The 14,063-nt window shown below is 41.9% G+C and overlaps 2 protein-coding genes across 4 annotated transcripts in view; one reads left to right on the forward strand and one right to left on the reverse strand.

Moving 5' to 3' along the window:
- Positions 1–2,830, reverse strand: part of Rabl3 (RAB, member of RAS oncogene family like 3) — a 42,441-nt gene extending 39,611 nt beyond the window's left edge. Inside the window, exon 1 of one of the 2 annotated variants that reach the window (XM_037209767.1) lies at positions 2,688–2,830. In XM_037209767.1, the coding sequence (XP_037065662.1) occupies positions 2,688–2,815 (128 nt within the window). In that variant the 5' untranslated portion in view covers positions 2,816–2,830. The remainder of the gene's footprint in view (positions 1–2,687) is intronic. The other variant, XM_028894986.2, reaches the window with a different exon arrangement.
- Positions 2,831–2,856: 26 nt separating this feature from the next.
- The window catches only part of Gtf2e1 (general transcription factor IIE subunit 1), a 31,255-nt gene continuing 20,048 nt past the window's right edge, over positions 2,857–14,063 (forward strand). The window contains exons 1-2 of one of the 2 annotated variants that reach the window (XM_028894988.2): positions 2,857–3,169; positions 7,118–7,590. In XM_028894988.2, the coding sequence (XP_028750821.1) occupies positions 7,143–7,590 (448 nt within the window). In that variant the 5' untranslated portion in view covers positions 2,857–3,169; positions 7,118–7,142. The remainder of the gene's footprint in view (positions 3,170–7,117; positions 7,591–14,063) is intronic. The other variant, XM_028894987.2, reaches the window with a different exon arrangement.

Raw genomic sequence — 14,063 nt, forward strand, 5'->3', positions numbered from 1 at the left:
TGGAGAGATGGTCCAGCCATTAAGGGCATTTGTTGCTTTTGCTGGGGATCATGTTTGCAAATTAATTTTTCTCATTCTTATGAATTTTCTGCTGATGCACTCTGCCCATTTAGCTAATAATGGGTTTTAGTGTTATTAACTTACATGACCTTTTGTGTCATACTGTGATACTGGTATTGAATACAAGTTCTTGTACAAGCTTCGGAAGTGCTCTGCTCTACTGTGGAGAAACATCCAGCCCTATAGGACCTCTTTACATATTAAAAGAAATTAAACATCTCATGTAATTGAAGCAGACATTTTCTCAGGGTCCCATTATATCCTTTTACATATAAACGTTAAGATTTGAGGGCACTCAAAATCATCTTTGTCATTATACTTACTGCATAGTGCCTGCCATCTTCAGAGTATATTGTTGATTTTAGGGTTTACATGTAAGTTTCTGTTGGAGGCTACCTATCATCTGTTTTTTTTTTTTTTTTTTTTTTTTTTTTTTTTTCCTTCTTCAAGACAGGGTTTCTCTGTGTAGCTTTGTGCCTTTCCTGGAACTCACTCTGTAGCCAGGCTAGCCTTGAACTCAAGGAGATCCGCCTGGCTCTGCCTCCCAGTGCTGGGATTAAAGGCATGTGCCACCACCGCCTGGCTAGTTATCATCTTGATACATGCTTAAGCCCAAAGTTGGCTTAACTATATAGGATCAGCATCTCTATGTATTAATATTATATAGTTTATTTAGCTCTCTGTGAACTAAATGCTTTAGGTGTGTTAGCCAAAAGGAAACAAAGTTCTCAGCAGTAAGAACAGATGAAATCCTAGGGAACAGCAAGTGGTTAACTATCCATTTCTTTAAGAATTTTGAAACATTAACATCAATCTATAAACAGATGTCCTTTCATCCACAGATAAGTGTAGTCCTCACTCATCAAGGAAACTTCACGGTGCAACAGACAGAAAGCACTACAGAAAACCACAACCAATCAAAATGCAGAGCTGTGGAGCCCAGTCCCAATGGCCACATCTATAAGACACTCCTGCACCATAATAATGTTCAGGGAACATTACAGAAGAAGGGGAGGAAAGACTGTAAGAGCCAAGGGAGTTCATTGTGAGATTGTGTCTCCTAGTAACATCAGAAGCTACACCCATGAAGTCTCACCAACATGACTGTCTAAACATGAGCTCAGCAAGGATGACGCCAAAGAACATGCCACACTGTACAGGGGTGGGGTGGGTGGGGGGGGTATAGACGGGGACAACGAACCGACAACACCCCATGAGGCCTCACCCCTACACCAGACAACTAAGTAAAACGGGAAAGGATGTCCTACCCAGTGCCAAACAATCAGTCCTGAAAACATATAAACACGTAGCATTCTATGGACTTAACCAGTTATATTTAGGAATATACATGCATATGCAAATACAGATAAGCATGCAATAACAGTTAATAATAATAATAAAAAAGAGGCCATGGATTTGAAGAAAAGTGGGAGGGGTAAATTTAAAGGTTTAGAGGAAAAGAAAGGGTAGGGAGAAACATTCTAATTAAATTATAATCTCAGCTGGGCAGTGGTGGTGCACGCCTTTAATCCCAGCACTTGGGAGGCAGAGCCAGGCAGATCTCTGAGTTCGAGGCCAGCCTGGTCTACAGCATGAGATCCAGGACAGGCACCAAAACTACACAGAGAAACCCTGTCTCTGAAAAAAAAAATATATAATCTCAAAAATAAACAAAATTAAAAAAAATTATAAAAGGGGTGAAATGTCAAAAAGGGGGAGGAGATTTGTGGAAGTTAGGACTGATTTCAGTCTTAGAATGAAATAAGTCAGCTATTTGGGGTATATGTCCTCTCTACTTCCAAAGACCCAGCAAAATGTCTGTTTAGAGCACAAACGGTCATCTCCAGAAAAGTGCATCTACACAATGCACGGCCAGGGTACACTGAAGTTCTTAAGAGCTGGAAATGGGAAAGAGAAGGATAACGAGGCAGGAGAGGGAAATAAAGACTTCAATAGCAGTTCTAAAATGTTCAAGGTAGAAAAAAGATTTTGACACTAAATTAAACTGTGCTTAGCATTAAGCTACTTCAGATTGTGGCTCTTATAAAATTTCTGTATATCGTACATCTTGAAACCTAATAGGTAGTCAACTATTAGATGAGAACAAGGAAGTTACAAAGGAAATCATGACTACCATCTAATATCACTTTGCATGCTACAGCTTACGACTCTGGGTTCGAACCAGCTGTAGAGCTTTTATCATCTGTAGAATGGAGTTAAAGGTCTGATTCTAGAATTAAAGGAATTAATACACGTCAGTGTATTCTTAGTGTATATTTGACTTAATGAACAAAGTTTCCCGAAGGTGCGGTTTTACCAACTTATGTATGCCTAACAAGAGCCATAAAGGAATGGACAATATCCTCTCGGCTGGGGTCGCCTGGGAGACCGACGTAAGGAAAAGCTAAGGCAGAGAAAGACCCGGGCTCCGCGCCCCCCACCTCCCGCCACGCCACCACGTCGTCCAAAGGAGCAAAGTCCTCTGGGAAGTGTAGTTTTAAGGTCTTGAAAAGGACTTCGGCCATGAACCCAAACGCTAGGAAGTTTTGGGGCAAAACAGCGAAGAGTGAGGGGTATCGGGTAGCTCGGGCGTGTCGGGAGTCCCAGACGCGGGCTAAGCGGCTCACCTGAGTCTCCCAACACCAGAACCTTCACCCGATCCAGGGACGCCATCTTGCCACGATTTCCTTAAGGGTAACGCCCGTTCCTGGATCCTCAGCCAATCAGAGCAGGGTTTGAGGGCAGGGCCTACCATCTCATTGGTCGGTCAGAGCATGACTGGGTTTGATTGAAAGCTTCGCCGTGCGGTCGAACGGGCGGTTTCCAAACTGGTCGCAGGAATTAGGCGTGTGTCCGCGTCTCGCGAGTGGCGTGGGCTGGCTGAAGCCGGTAGTTGAGGCAGCTGTAGTGGGAGTGTTCGAGCGTCCGCTTGGGTAAACCTTATTCCCTGATCTTTGTTCCCGGTTTTCTGATCTGGCGTCTGATTTCATGGTTTCTCCTGTCCGCCCCCGCCTTCTCTAGTCCCCTCTCCTCGACCACCCTCTTGCCTTGGTCCTCTTCTTAGTCTTCCAAAGAGCCATTGCCGGGAGCGGCCCATGTGAGACCTCGGGTAGGACGGGGCTCGGCGGCGTCGACTGTGGCCCGGGAGCCCCCTGGGCGCGTCTGAGGGTCTGTGGGGGTCTCGGGGTCTGGACACCCCTGAGCACAGCTGGTGGAGGGCACCAGGGTCCGGAGCTTCCTCCGTCGTGGGCCCCTTACAGTACGAAGAGATGGCGAGTTCCTGAAGTACAGTAACAGAAAAGCCGTAGAAGCCGTGTAGAATCCAAGTTCTCCTAGAACTTGGGAAGTAATATTTTGAAGTCGTCTTAACTAACCGGGCGTCCTGCACCCACTTTGTTCTTTGATCCAACTCCACCTTTCATCCAGCGTAGTCTCTTTTAAAAATCACAAATTTAATCTCGTCACTCCTTGCTTAAAGCAGTTACAGGTTTAAAAAGAAAAGGATGACTTATTGCTGTCATTATTGTGGATGCAGGTGTGAAACAAGTGGATTAATTCTGTGGAAGCTGGAAGGACGTCTGTCTGTGCTACAAGAACACGTGCCCAGAAGATGCATTGGAAGTTTGATTTAAGTACTTGAGTAGCTTATGCTAGGTACTAGTGTTTGAACAGGATGAAGTTTCTGGTCTTAGAGATGTAGGTAGAAACTGTACAAATTATGAGGAAATGTGAAGGAGGAGAGTATTAGATGCCACTGTTGGGAATTTGGGAAGGCCAGGAAACGTCACCCAAAGCCTGAGGACGTTAGGGGAAAGGTTTGGGCTTGGCTTTGAGGGCCGAGGGAAAACGTGTGTGGACATGAGGCTAACTATGGCAAAAGCAGAGTGATGTCAACTTGTGTCTCCCAACTCCACATCTGAGGCACAGTAGTCCTTAAATGTTTGTCCAATTAGAGTACTGGTCTGAACTGGGTAGGGCGAAGTTGGGAGATGCCTGCTTACTGTGAGCAGAGAAAGAGAATGAAGACCATTAGCTATTATACCAAAAAGAATTAAGAGACCAGAGAAGTTCCTTTCTGAGTGTCAACTGCTCTAAAACTAAATAATGTAGAAATGTGGACTCACTTTTTTTCACTGACTTCCAGTTTTCAAGAGGAGTGGGAAGTTGAAATTTACATGCACTCAAGATTTTTAAATGATGACAACCAATTCATAAGATGTTCAAAACATTTCATATGGGCTGCCGGTTTCAGAACTTGATCTAAAATCCAGAGATCGAACAATCTTGATTCATCTTGATTGGGGAAGTGGTGAAGGAGTGGAGCCCTGGTCAGGAAGGAGGGTTTAAAATGTAAGGGTTTTGAACTAGGTAGCCCACCTGAGCTTTCATTAGTCCAGCTACCTTGTTTGTGTCTTCAGAGAAAAGCACGGCATTCCATCAGACGGGCTTCTGGTACTTTCCCTTCTTACAATGGCTCAAAACAGCTATTACCATCTTTTCCTCGTACATCGTTGGGTCCTTTTGATTTTGTTTCTGTGGTAAATTTCATTTATCATGTCCTTGCATTTCTTCCTAAGTTTAGGTTTTATTACTACGGCTCCTGATACAGCCACAATGCCACCACTTTCAGATCAGCTCCCTGGCGTAAGAATCAGTTAACTGGGGGATTTTGTTCTGACCGCCAGTAGTTCAGTGGAACCCATATACCAGCCCAGAAGCAGAACATGTTGTATTAATGATCTGATTTAATTCATACATTATCTGTGTGAGGAAGGCACTTTAACTTCATATGTGAAGAAACTGAGGTTGTGGATTTTCTGGAGCCAACACTAAGAAATTGACCTGGGATTTTCAAGCTTCAAACTATTGACTAGAAAAGTCTTGATGTCGCTCCTTTGCACTGATCAAGACCCCAGAGGTTATCAGACAAAGGAAACAGGCTGAACGGCAAGTAGTACAGGGGCCTCTCCATACAGGATGTTCATTTCCTGTACGCACAATAGCCGTGGGACAGATTGGAGCGATGATCAGGGACTTTGTGCATATTAGATTAATCTAAAGGGATTTTCAAATTAGGGGCATTCCTAATCTGGCCCTTCTGTATTAACTGAAAAAAAGCCACTGGGAATGGGGCCCAGGGTTAGTTAGTATGCTTAAAATGCTGTCTGGAGGATTCTGCTTTACAGTCAGGGTTGAGAACCAGTGGTCTGAGTCTTAGAGTGTGTGAGGATGGGGACAGAGGAGAGTAATGAAAGGTGAGACAGAAAATGATAGGCCATGCTGACGTTCGTCTGGCCTTCAGTCTTTTGGATGCTTCTGAACCCATATGTTCTGTCAGCAACTGGGCATGCAAAACAAAAAGCAAAATCTGGTTTTTTAAGTACAAAATTGGAAAGGAGATCAAATGTATCTGATGGTGTGCCGTGATTCTGAGTTGGTAGTGAACCCAGGCATTCTTAAACATCTGGGGTGACAGAGAGGCTCTCAGACTTCAGTTTGGACCTAGTGAGTCCAGATGCTCCCTTGTTATCTCCACGTGTGTAATGGTTATGCCTGAGTACTGTGGATTAAAATATATATTGTAACTTTATTTTTCCTTTATTATAGATATGGCCTTAACCCCCTCTACCTCCCCACCCCATCCCCTACCCCCATAAAAAGTATGAACATTGGTTATTTAGGACTTAATAGTATAGTGCTGCAGATACTATTTCTTACAGAAAGAAGCATTAATAGGGTTGGTGTCTTCAGGTTCAAATTAAAGATTCAGTTGAAAATGGTATTAATAACAATATGACTGCTCATAGAAATAGTTCAGCAGGATGTCTATTAAAATTTTTTTCTAAGCTGGGCGGTGGTGGCAGCGCACGCCTTTAATCCCAGCACTGGGGAGGCAGAGCCAGGCAAATCTCTGTGAGTTCAAGGCCAGCCTAGGCTACAGAGTGAGTTCCAGGAAAGGCACAAAGCTACACAGAGAAACCGTGTCTCGAAAAACCAAAAAAAAAAGTCTCTATCATACAGAAATTCCAGGTGTAGTCTGTGGCTCGGCTGGCTAGTTTCAGTTTGGTCATATTAAAGTTATGTGGAAGCTGGCCTAATTAATAAGTCCTCTTAGGTACCACTTAGCATTTTTATTCATCACAGTACCCCATTTTCCTTCTGAGAGTAAAGCAGGGCTTGAGTTTATCTAAGGCTTTAATCAGGTTCATACAGGACCCAAAATGCAGCCTCTGTGACTCGGGTGCAAAGCGCAGGTGCCTCACAAGTCAGACTTGGAGGGGTCAGCTTGCTGGGCTGTGGCCGAGAATTTAGACACTGTCAGCTCTGCTTCGCTCTTCAAGGGACCTGGTAGTAAAGGGTATCTGTTTCCCCCTCTCCCCTCCCTCCAGTTTTTAAGATGGAGAAGGTGTTTACTTAATGATCAGAGTTAACTTGCAAAGTTGCTAGAGCACTTTTGTTTTAGCAGTGATTTCCTTCAGTTATGACAGTCTTTAATTTTGTCATCCCAACTGGCAGTTACTTATGTGTTTATTATTTGGGGAATTTTTTTTTTTTTGTGATTTCATCGTGAAAGTGTGACTATGTAAAACATTCTTGAATCTTAGCAGGAAAGTTTTACTGAAAAGAAATAAAATCTAGGGTAATTGCTAGGAATCTCTGGATTTCTAGCCATTCCTAGAGAGCATGCTATTAAGAATAGTGAGTGAGCACTCTCAAGGGTTTTTTTGTTTCTCTTTTTGAAATAAAATGGAGTTGATGTAATATATCATTGTCAGAAATAATAGATAATGTTTTGGAGTCTAGCACACTGTTGATCATAAAAGTAACTATTGAAGGATTATGTCAAATTTTTTAGGTGTAGTCTTTTGTGTACTCTAGAGGAAAATCCTGGCTTTCTGTTAAATATTTAAGTGTTAGAGATCTTTAAAGCAATGCTGAATGCTTTTGTGGCACTTTGAGAATAATGATAGTTACCAGTAAGAGGTAGTTGTAGATTAAAATGATTATCATGTCCTCATACCTACTAATACCTCTCCCCTCCCTCCCCCCCATATAGCTGAAGTTGAAGCTTGCTGTTGAAGATGGCAGACCCTGATGTCCTCACCGAGGTTCCAGCAGCATTGAAGCGGTTAGCCAAGTATGTAATCCGGGGCTTTTACGGCATTGAGCACGTGTTGGCTTTGGACATCTTGATCCGCAACCCCTGTGTAAAAGAAGAGGACATGCTGGAGCTGCTCAAGTTTGATCGGAAGCAACTTCGATCGGTTTTGAATAATTTAAAGGGAGACAAGTTCATCAAATGCAGAATGAGGGTAGAGACTGCTGCCGATGGGAAAACCACGCGCCATAACTACTACTTCATCAATTATCGCACTCTGGTTAACGTAGTCAAATATAAACTGGACCATATGAGGAGGCGGATTGAAACGGATGAGAGGAACTCCACCAATCGGGCTTCCTTCAAATGTCCCGTCTGTTGCAGTACTTTCACTGACCTAGAAGCTAATCAGCTGTTTGAACCTATGACAGGTGAGACTTAACCAGTTTATGAATCAAGTAAAATAAGAGGTGTACTATTATTATTATTATTATTATTATTATTATTATTATTTTAGTTGTTCTAAATCATAGGCTTTGTAGGAGTAAATAGATCAGTGTGAATCAGCATATCAGCCCTGCTGTCTTGGCTGGCTGACATAGAACTTTGAGAAGTTTTTGCACTGCCTTTTTTCTTCACAAGAAAGTGTACTTATCCGTGGAGTTTTCCCACTGATGGCCCTCCTGAAGCTCCGCCCTCCACCCCTTGTTTCCTGCCGGAGCCTGATCTCAGGATTGATTCTCTACCCCTCTGGGCCTAGTCTGACTTTACATGTGACCTCATTCTTCAGCAAATTACTTTAATGTCTATTTATGTCCATCACTTTCAAACAAGCTTATAAGTATATTGAAGGAGACCCCTGCATGGCAGGGCCTCTCTCTCGGACCCCAGATTAAGCACAAACCACACCCAAACACCTGTTTTCACAGAGAGATCCTTTATTAAGCAGAAAAGGAAAGTTAAAGTGGCTGCTTTCTGACTCAGGCAGAAAACAGCAGCAAATGACCTTGGAGGTGTAATTTTTAAGAGGAGAAAAAAGGGGAGGGCTGTTAGAATGGGCTAGGATGCAGTGGTAAAGGAGGTAGGGGACCAGGGAGAAGGGAAAGGGGGTAGGGGTGTTTGTCCCAGAGGGACAAAAGACTGCCTCTGGATAGAGAGGAGACAGCCGTGGCACATAGGAAAATGGCAGTTTATAAAGGTAAAGGCCGAAACCCTGTGTTAGGATGAGGTGCTTAATTTTAATTAGGTGTGTAAATTAGGTGAGCCAAAGGGGGCTTTTGATAGCTTAAGCTTGGAAGTCAGCCTCAGGAGGCCACATAAGGGAATAGACCGTGGTGGCTAGCTTTAGGAATGTAATCTAGTGGTTTTTAGCAAGGCAGAGGGAATGGGAGAGAAGGGCAAGGCCTGCCAGAGCCATGTTTGCCAGGCCTGGGCTGGCCAGAGTCCCTTCACATACGACAATATGCGTAAATGCTTTGCTAGTGGATGTGCATTGTACCAGTAGGAGTGTGTGACTAGGCCTATGATCTGCATTTGAGGGAAGGTTCTAGAGGGAGGAACCAGATCAAATAGGAGGGGAACCTTTTTTAATTTAAAAAATGGATCAATAATTTAGATCAATTAATGGAAGAGAATTGTTAACATCATACATGATTTGCCTCATTTAATCAGATATTTTACTTTGAAGAACTTTCATTAACACAATTTATGAACTGTGTTTTCCAAAAATACAGTGTGTCTGGCATTAACATGAGCAACATTGATGTGCTGGGTTCAGTGGTTGTTTTTAAATTAAACTAGGCATGGGACAGTTTATCAGATACTTGGAACAGTTTTGTCTTGTTACCTTGGAGGGGGCTTATTTTATCTAGAAGAGGGTTTTTTTTTTTTTTGTTGTTGTTGTTTGTTTGTTTTTTGTTTTGATTGTCATTTGTTATTTGAGACAAGATCTCTCTATGTGCTCAGGCTGGAAGTCACTATGTTGACCTTGAACTCCTGTTGACCCTTCTGCCTGTCTCCCAAATGTTGGCATCAGACCCCCACCACCTTGCCTAGCGCATTAGTTGCTTTTTGTTACTGTGATAAAGCAGCATGCTCCAAACTGACTTCTGGAAGAAAGAGTTTATTTTGGTTTACAGTTTCAGAGGGAGAGTCGTAATGGTGGCCAAGGCATGGTTGGTGGCAGGTGGTCGGAGCAGCAAGGCTAAGATATTATGTCTTTATTTACATGCAGGAAGCAAAGGGAGCTAACTGTAAGGGGGCCCGAGTCTGGCCCCAGTGACACACTTCCTCTGGCAAGGGTCCACCTCTTAATGGTCACCCTCCCCAAACAGTACCATCAGTAGGAGGTCAAGTATTCAAATACTTGAGCCTGTGGGAGGTGTTTTTTATTCAAAGGTCCACACCTAACTAGAACTCTTTCTCGTTTATTGTTTTATTCAAGACAGAGTTTACACTCGAGCCAGAGATGACCAGGAGCCCACTGTGTCACTCAGCCTGGCCTTGAACTCTTGGTAATCCTACTGCAGGCCCCTTAACACTGGGATTATAGGTATGAGGTACAATGCTTGGCTGTGGATCTTGATCATAAGAAACTCTTATTAACTATCCTGGGTATAAGCATTGTTTGAGTATGCCAGGGTAAATTCTAGAATTATCTGGAGCTCTTCATAAATAGGCTCCCTATGTCTTGGGATTTTTGCCATTTGCTCTAATAGAAATTTATTACAGAAATTTAATTTCTTACAGAAGCTTGGGGTTCTGATTTCATGGATTTTGTTGTTGATATTGCCGTGGTCTTGTCTTATGTACTGGATGTCAGTGAAAGGTGTTATCTGGTTCCTCAGAAAGATAATCTGTAGTAATATGCTTCTACACTTATTCATCATTTGAGTCTTATTTAATTTTTGTGACGCTTTCTAAAAAGTCATTGAGGTTATTGATCCATGCTGCTCTTTGAATTTCACTCATGATTAGTGTGAATGAAACTAATTGTGATCAACTGTAGCTGAAGTTTTCCTGTGTCCCAGCCTGCCAGCAATCAGGACAAATCTCTCCCACTCGCATCCCCCAAGTAAACACACAGAGACTTATATTACTTAAACTGTATGGCCATGGCAGGCTTCTTGCTATCAGTTCTTATATCTTAAATTAACCCATTTTTATAAATCTATACCTTGCCATGTGGCTTGTGGCTTACCGGTATTTTACATCATGCTTCTCGTGGCGGCTGGCAGTGTCTCCTGACTCAGCCTTCTTCTCCCCAGCCTTCTCCTCTCTTTGTCCCGCCTACACTGTACTTCCTGCCTGGCTACTGGCCAATCAGCGTTTTATTTATCAGTCAATCATAGCAACATATATTCACAGCATACAGGACATCCCACAGCAGTCAACAGATAGCTTTTGGAAAAGTTGTCTTGATTTACAAAGTATAGCTGGAGTTATTAGTGTGAATGAGTAGATATAGGATAAAGGCATGAAAAGACTTTTCTGAAAGAAAACTAAAGCTGAGGTGAGTGTTTTGTAGCTAGTCTGAACAGACTGTATTTTCAGTATGAGGTCAATAGTCAACATGAATGTAGGAAGACGAGGTGTGGGAGAGCAAGAAAAGCCACTTAACCCTTGATGTCACTCAGAATAGAGCACTCTCAGAAGCTTGTACTAAAGCTTAGTTGGTGACTTTTTGCTCGTGGTGCAACCTGACTTAATATAACTGAACATCTGTAATCAGTTAAGGACTCTTGTTCTCGAATGTACTTGCCACCTGATAATAATGTGGCTTTTATTGGGCTTTACAGAAGAAGAAAATGTGCTGATTGGTTGATGTTAGGCCCCATTCTGTGTGTTAATTCAGAGGTAATAAGCACTTGTGCGCTTTAATTCTTAAACTACTAATACCTTGATATTCTTCCTTTAGCTGCACATCCTCTTAGAATCCTTTGCTTCCTTCTTGTTTTGTTTAGTTTTGATCTCTCCTACCTTCCTGTGGAGAAAATGGGAAGTAAACATACATGAGGCAGGGATGCAGGCTGGTCCTTACTCTGATAATAGTTATGCACCTTTGCAATTTGTACACAGTAGATTTCAGTCTAACCTCAGTCCTCTACTCTCCTCACAAGTCAATACTAGAGATTAATGGTGTCTCTGGTCTAAGGATGGGGATGACTAAAGGGCTTCTTTCATTCGGTTGGTTAGGTTTTGAGAAAGGGACTTGGGTAGCCCAGACTGAACTTACTGTGTAACTGAGGATGACCTGATTCCTGATCCTTCTGCCTCTACTTTCTAGGTGCTAGGAATATGGACCTGTCATCCACTAGCTATTTGATGGACCAGAGAGCTTCCCTTTTTCTGTTTCTTCCTCTGCAATTTTAGGTTGAGCTGTGGTTTATTTTAGCCATCAGGGAACATTCAATAATTGGATTTGGAGCCTTCCATATTTTGATAGTTTTGGTAAAAGTTCTTAACTCAAATGTATGGGCAGCTCTTTGCCAATGAACAAAAGGAAGTAACTCCTGGATGAACTCCCCAGGAGCACGGGGATTCTGTATTTAATGAGTAAGTTATTAGTTTACTGTTAATTCATGTGTAGGCCAGTGAGCTCCTACTCTAGTATAGTTTTTCCTCACTCCTCTCTCCTTTTCCTACAGGTTTGTAGATTTTCTCCATATCTGTCATTCATGCTTTACCTTTGATCTTCCTGGGTCTAACTGTAAATGTTTGGTATATGTAGATCTCCCGCCCCCCTTTTGAGTAGTTTTCAATGTGACCAGCATTTAGCAAGCAACACAGCCTGGTCATCCACACAGTTCATGCTTGAGAACTGTGCAATGCAGTTGAAAAAAAAAAAAGAAAAAAAAAAAAACCCTCCTAAAGATGTTTTAAGTAAATTTATGATTTTTTTTTATTGGACTGCATTCATAGTTAGCATATGGCTAGTGGGCTGCGGGTTGGACAAGCCTGGTAGTCTTTGCCCACCAGTTCTGGGCTTCAGAAGTTTAATCAGACAAAAATAGCTGTTTCAGTTCCAGAAATATGGGGAGGTTATATAATTAAAACAGACATGACATGAAATCCCTCAGATGAGCAGAATAACATCTTGTGGTTCCTGAGTACATGCTTTAAGATTTAGCAAGCTTTCTAACAATGTAAATAGACTTAGTATTTCTATCTTAGCACTCTCAGCCACATGTGATGTAGTTAATGGCACTTCTGAGTTAAGTTTAGCAACATGTGTTATTTTCTTTTTATATGTTAGGGTTAGATGGAATGGAAATAGCTGTTTTCCATTTTTAATTTAAAAATATGCACCCGTAATTTCAGAGAAAATTTTCAAAAAGAAATCACCCAAACCACCGGCCTTTTTATATTTTACCTATATTTGTAATTGTAGCCAAGAATATTTTTGGTCTCTTGGTTGCTTAATGTAGTATTTTATAGTATTTAAAATATAGTTAATAGGTCTAGTTTTCCTTGCCATAGCATGAGTACTTTGTTTTTTTGCCCTCTGTTGTAAATAAGATGTTTTGTATTCTCTTGTATATATTGCATTTTATTCTTGCTAAAATTTTTTCTCAGTAGTAAGAATTTGCCAAAAGAATGTAGTTTTTGTGACTTCTATAAATGCTTATGTGGCACTGTGGTTTTATTGTAAGTAGAATAAAATTCTGAAGTGTTGGGATTAGAAATACATTGTAAGCCTTTATTATGGATTACCTAGAGACCACAGAAACTCATTTTAAATAAACTTTGAGAGGGTGTAATTAGAAATTCTTATAGGAATACATTTACTTAATAAAATCTTAACATCGACATTTAGAGATGATGTAGTTAGTCATCAAATGCTGTATGTATGAGGGCCACACCCACATGCCTATGCTGTACTCTTGGATTTAGAAGCTCTACAGTAATGGCACAAGTCTAGGGATGTAAAGGCTGCTAGGGTGCTCCGCAAAGAATATCAGGGAGGTGTATAGGAGTCTTCATGGGGATTTAGCTTATTTTCTCTGGTTCTCTGGAAAAGATAGTCAATTGTAGGATTAGCATAAAAAATGTTTACTAAATAAAATAAATAAAATCTTTAGTTAAATAACTCAAAGATAGCTGACAGTAACTGAGCATAGTGGTTCACACCTGTAATCTAGGCCCTCAGGAGAACAAGGTAGGATGAGTGCTACGAGTTCAAGGCTAGCCTAAACTAGTAGGTTCCAGGCCATCCTAGGCCTAAGAGTGAGATTCTGCCTCAAAGACAGCAGTGGGGATAGACCTCCTCTATTGATGAGTCAGGAGTAATTTAGAATAGTCTGGTAAACTGTACATCTAAACTAGGGTCCGACATTGTGAAACTTTCAGATGTGTCAATGTTTGCCTTGATAGGACAAATTGCTTTTTCCTGTCTTCATCTCTTACTGCTTAGAGCAGGAGATGTCTTGTAAGCAATGTTTGCAGTTGCCGAAATGCTCAAAGCACAAACTCGGAAGAAATCTAGAATTTTTGCTCAATTGCTGAGTTCTCAGTCGTAGAAATTGTGTGCAAGATGCATTAATTAGAAAATTATGCCAAAAAGCTACGGAGTGGAAGAATGAGAGAAATGGGTGAGAGCATCTGCTGCTCAAGTCCAAGGACTTAGGTTCAGATCCCAGGTACCCCGGTAAAAGCTTGGGCTGGTCATGCATGTCTGCAGCCCCACCCAGTACTGCAGGGTGAAGGAAGATCCAGAGAACTCACAGGCCATCCAGCATAGCCCAAACAGCAAACTTTCGGTTCAGTGAGTGCCTCAAGGGGATGAGGCCGTGACAGAGAAGACTGTCCAATGACCTGTCCTCCCATCAGTGTAAATGTGGGCTTGTGCACGTGGGCGTGTGCTCCTGCACATGCGCACATAGAGATACACCACATATGTAAGCGC

The sequence above is a fragment of the Peromyscus leucopus genome, chromosome 12, assembly GCF_004664715.2.
Source record: "Peromyscus leucopus breed LL Stock chromosome 12, UCI_PerLeu_2.1, whole genome shotgun sequence".
In the NCBI taxonomy this organism is placed as follows: Eukaryota; Metazoa; Chordata; class Mammalia; order Rodentia; family Cricetidae; genus Peromyscus; species Peromyscus leucopus.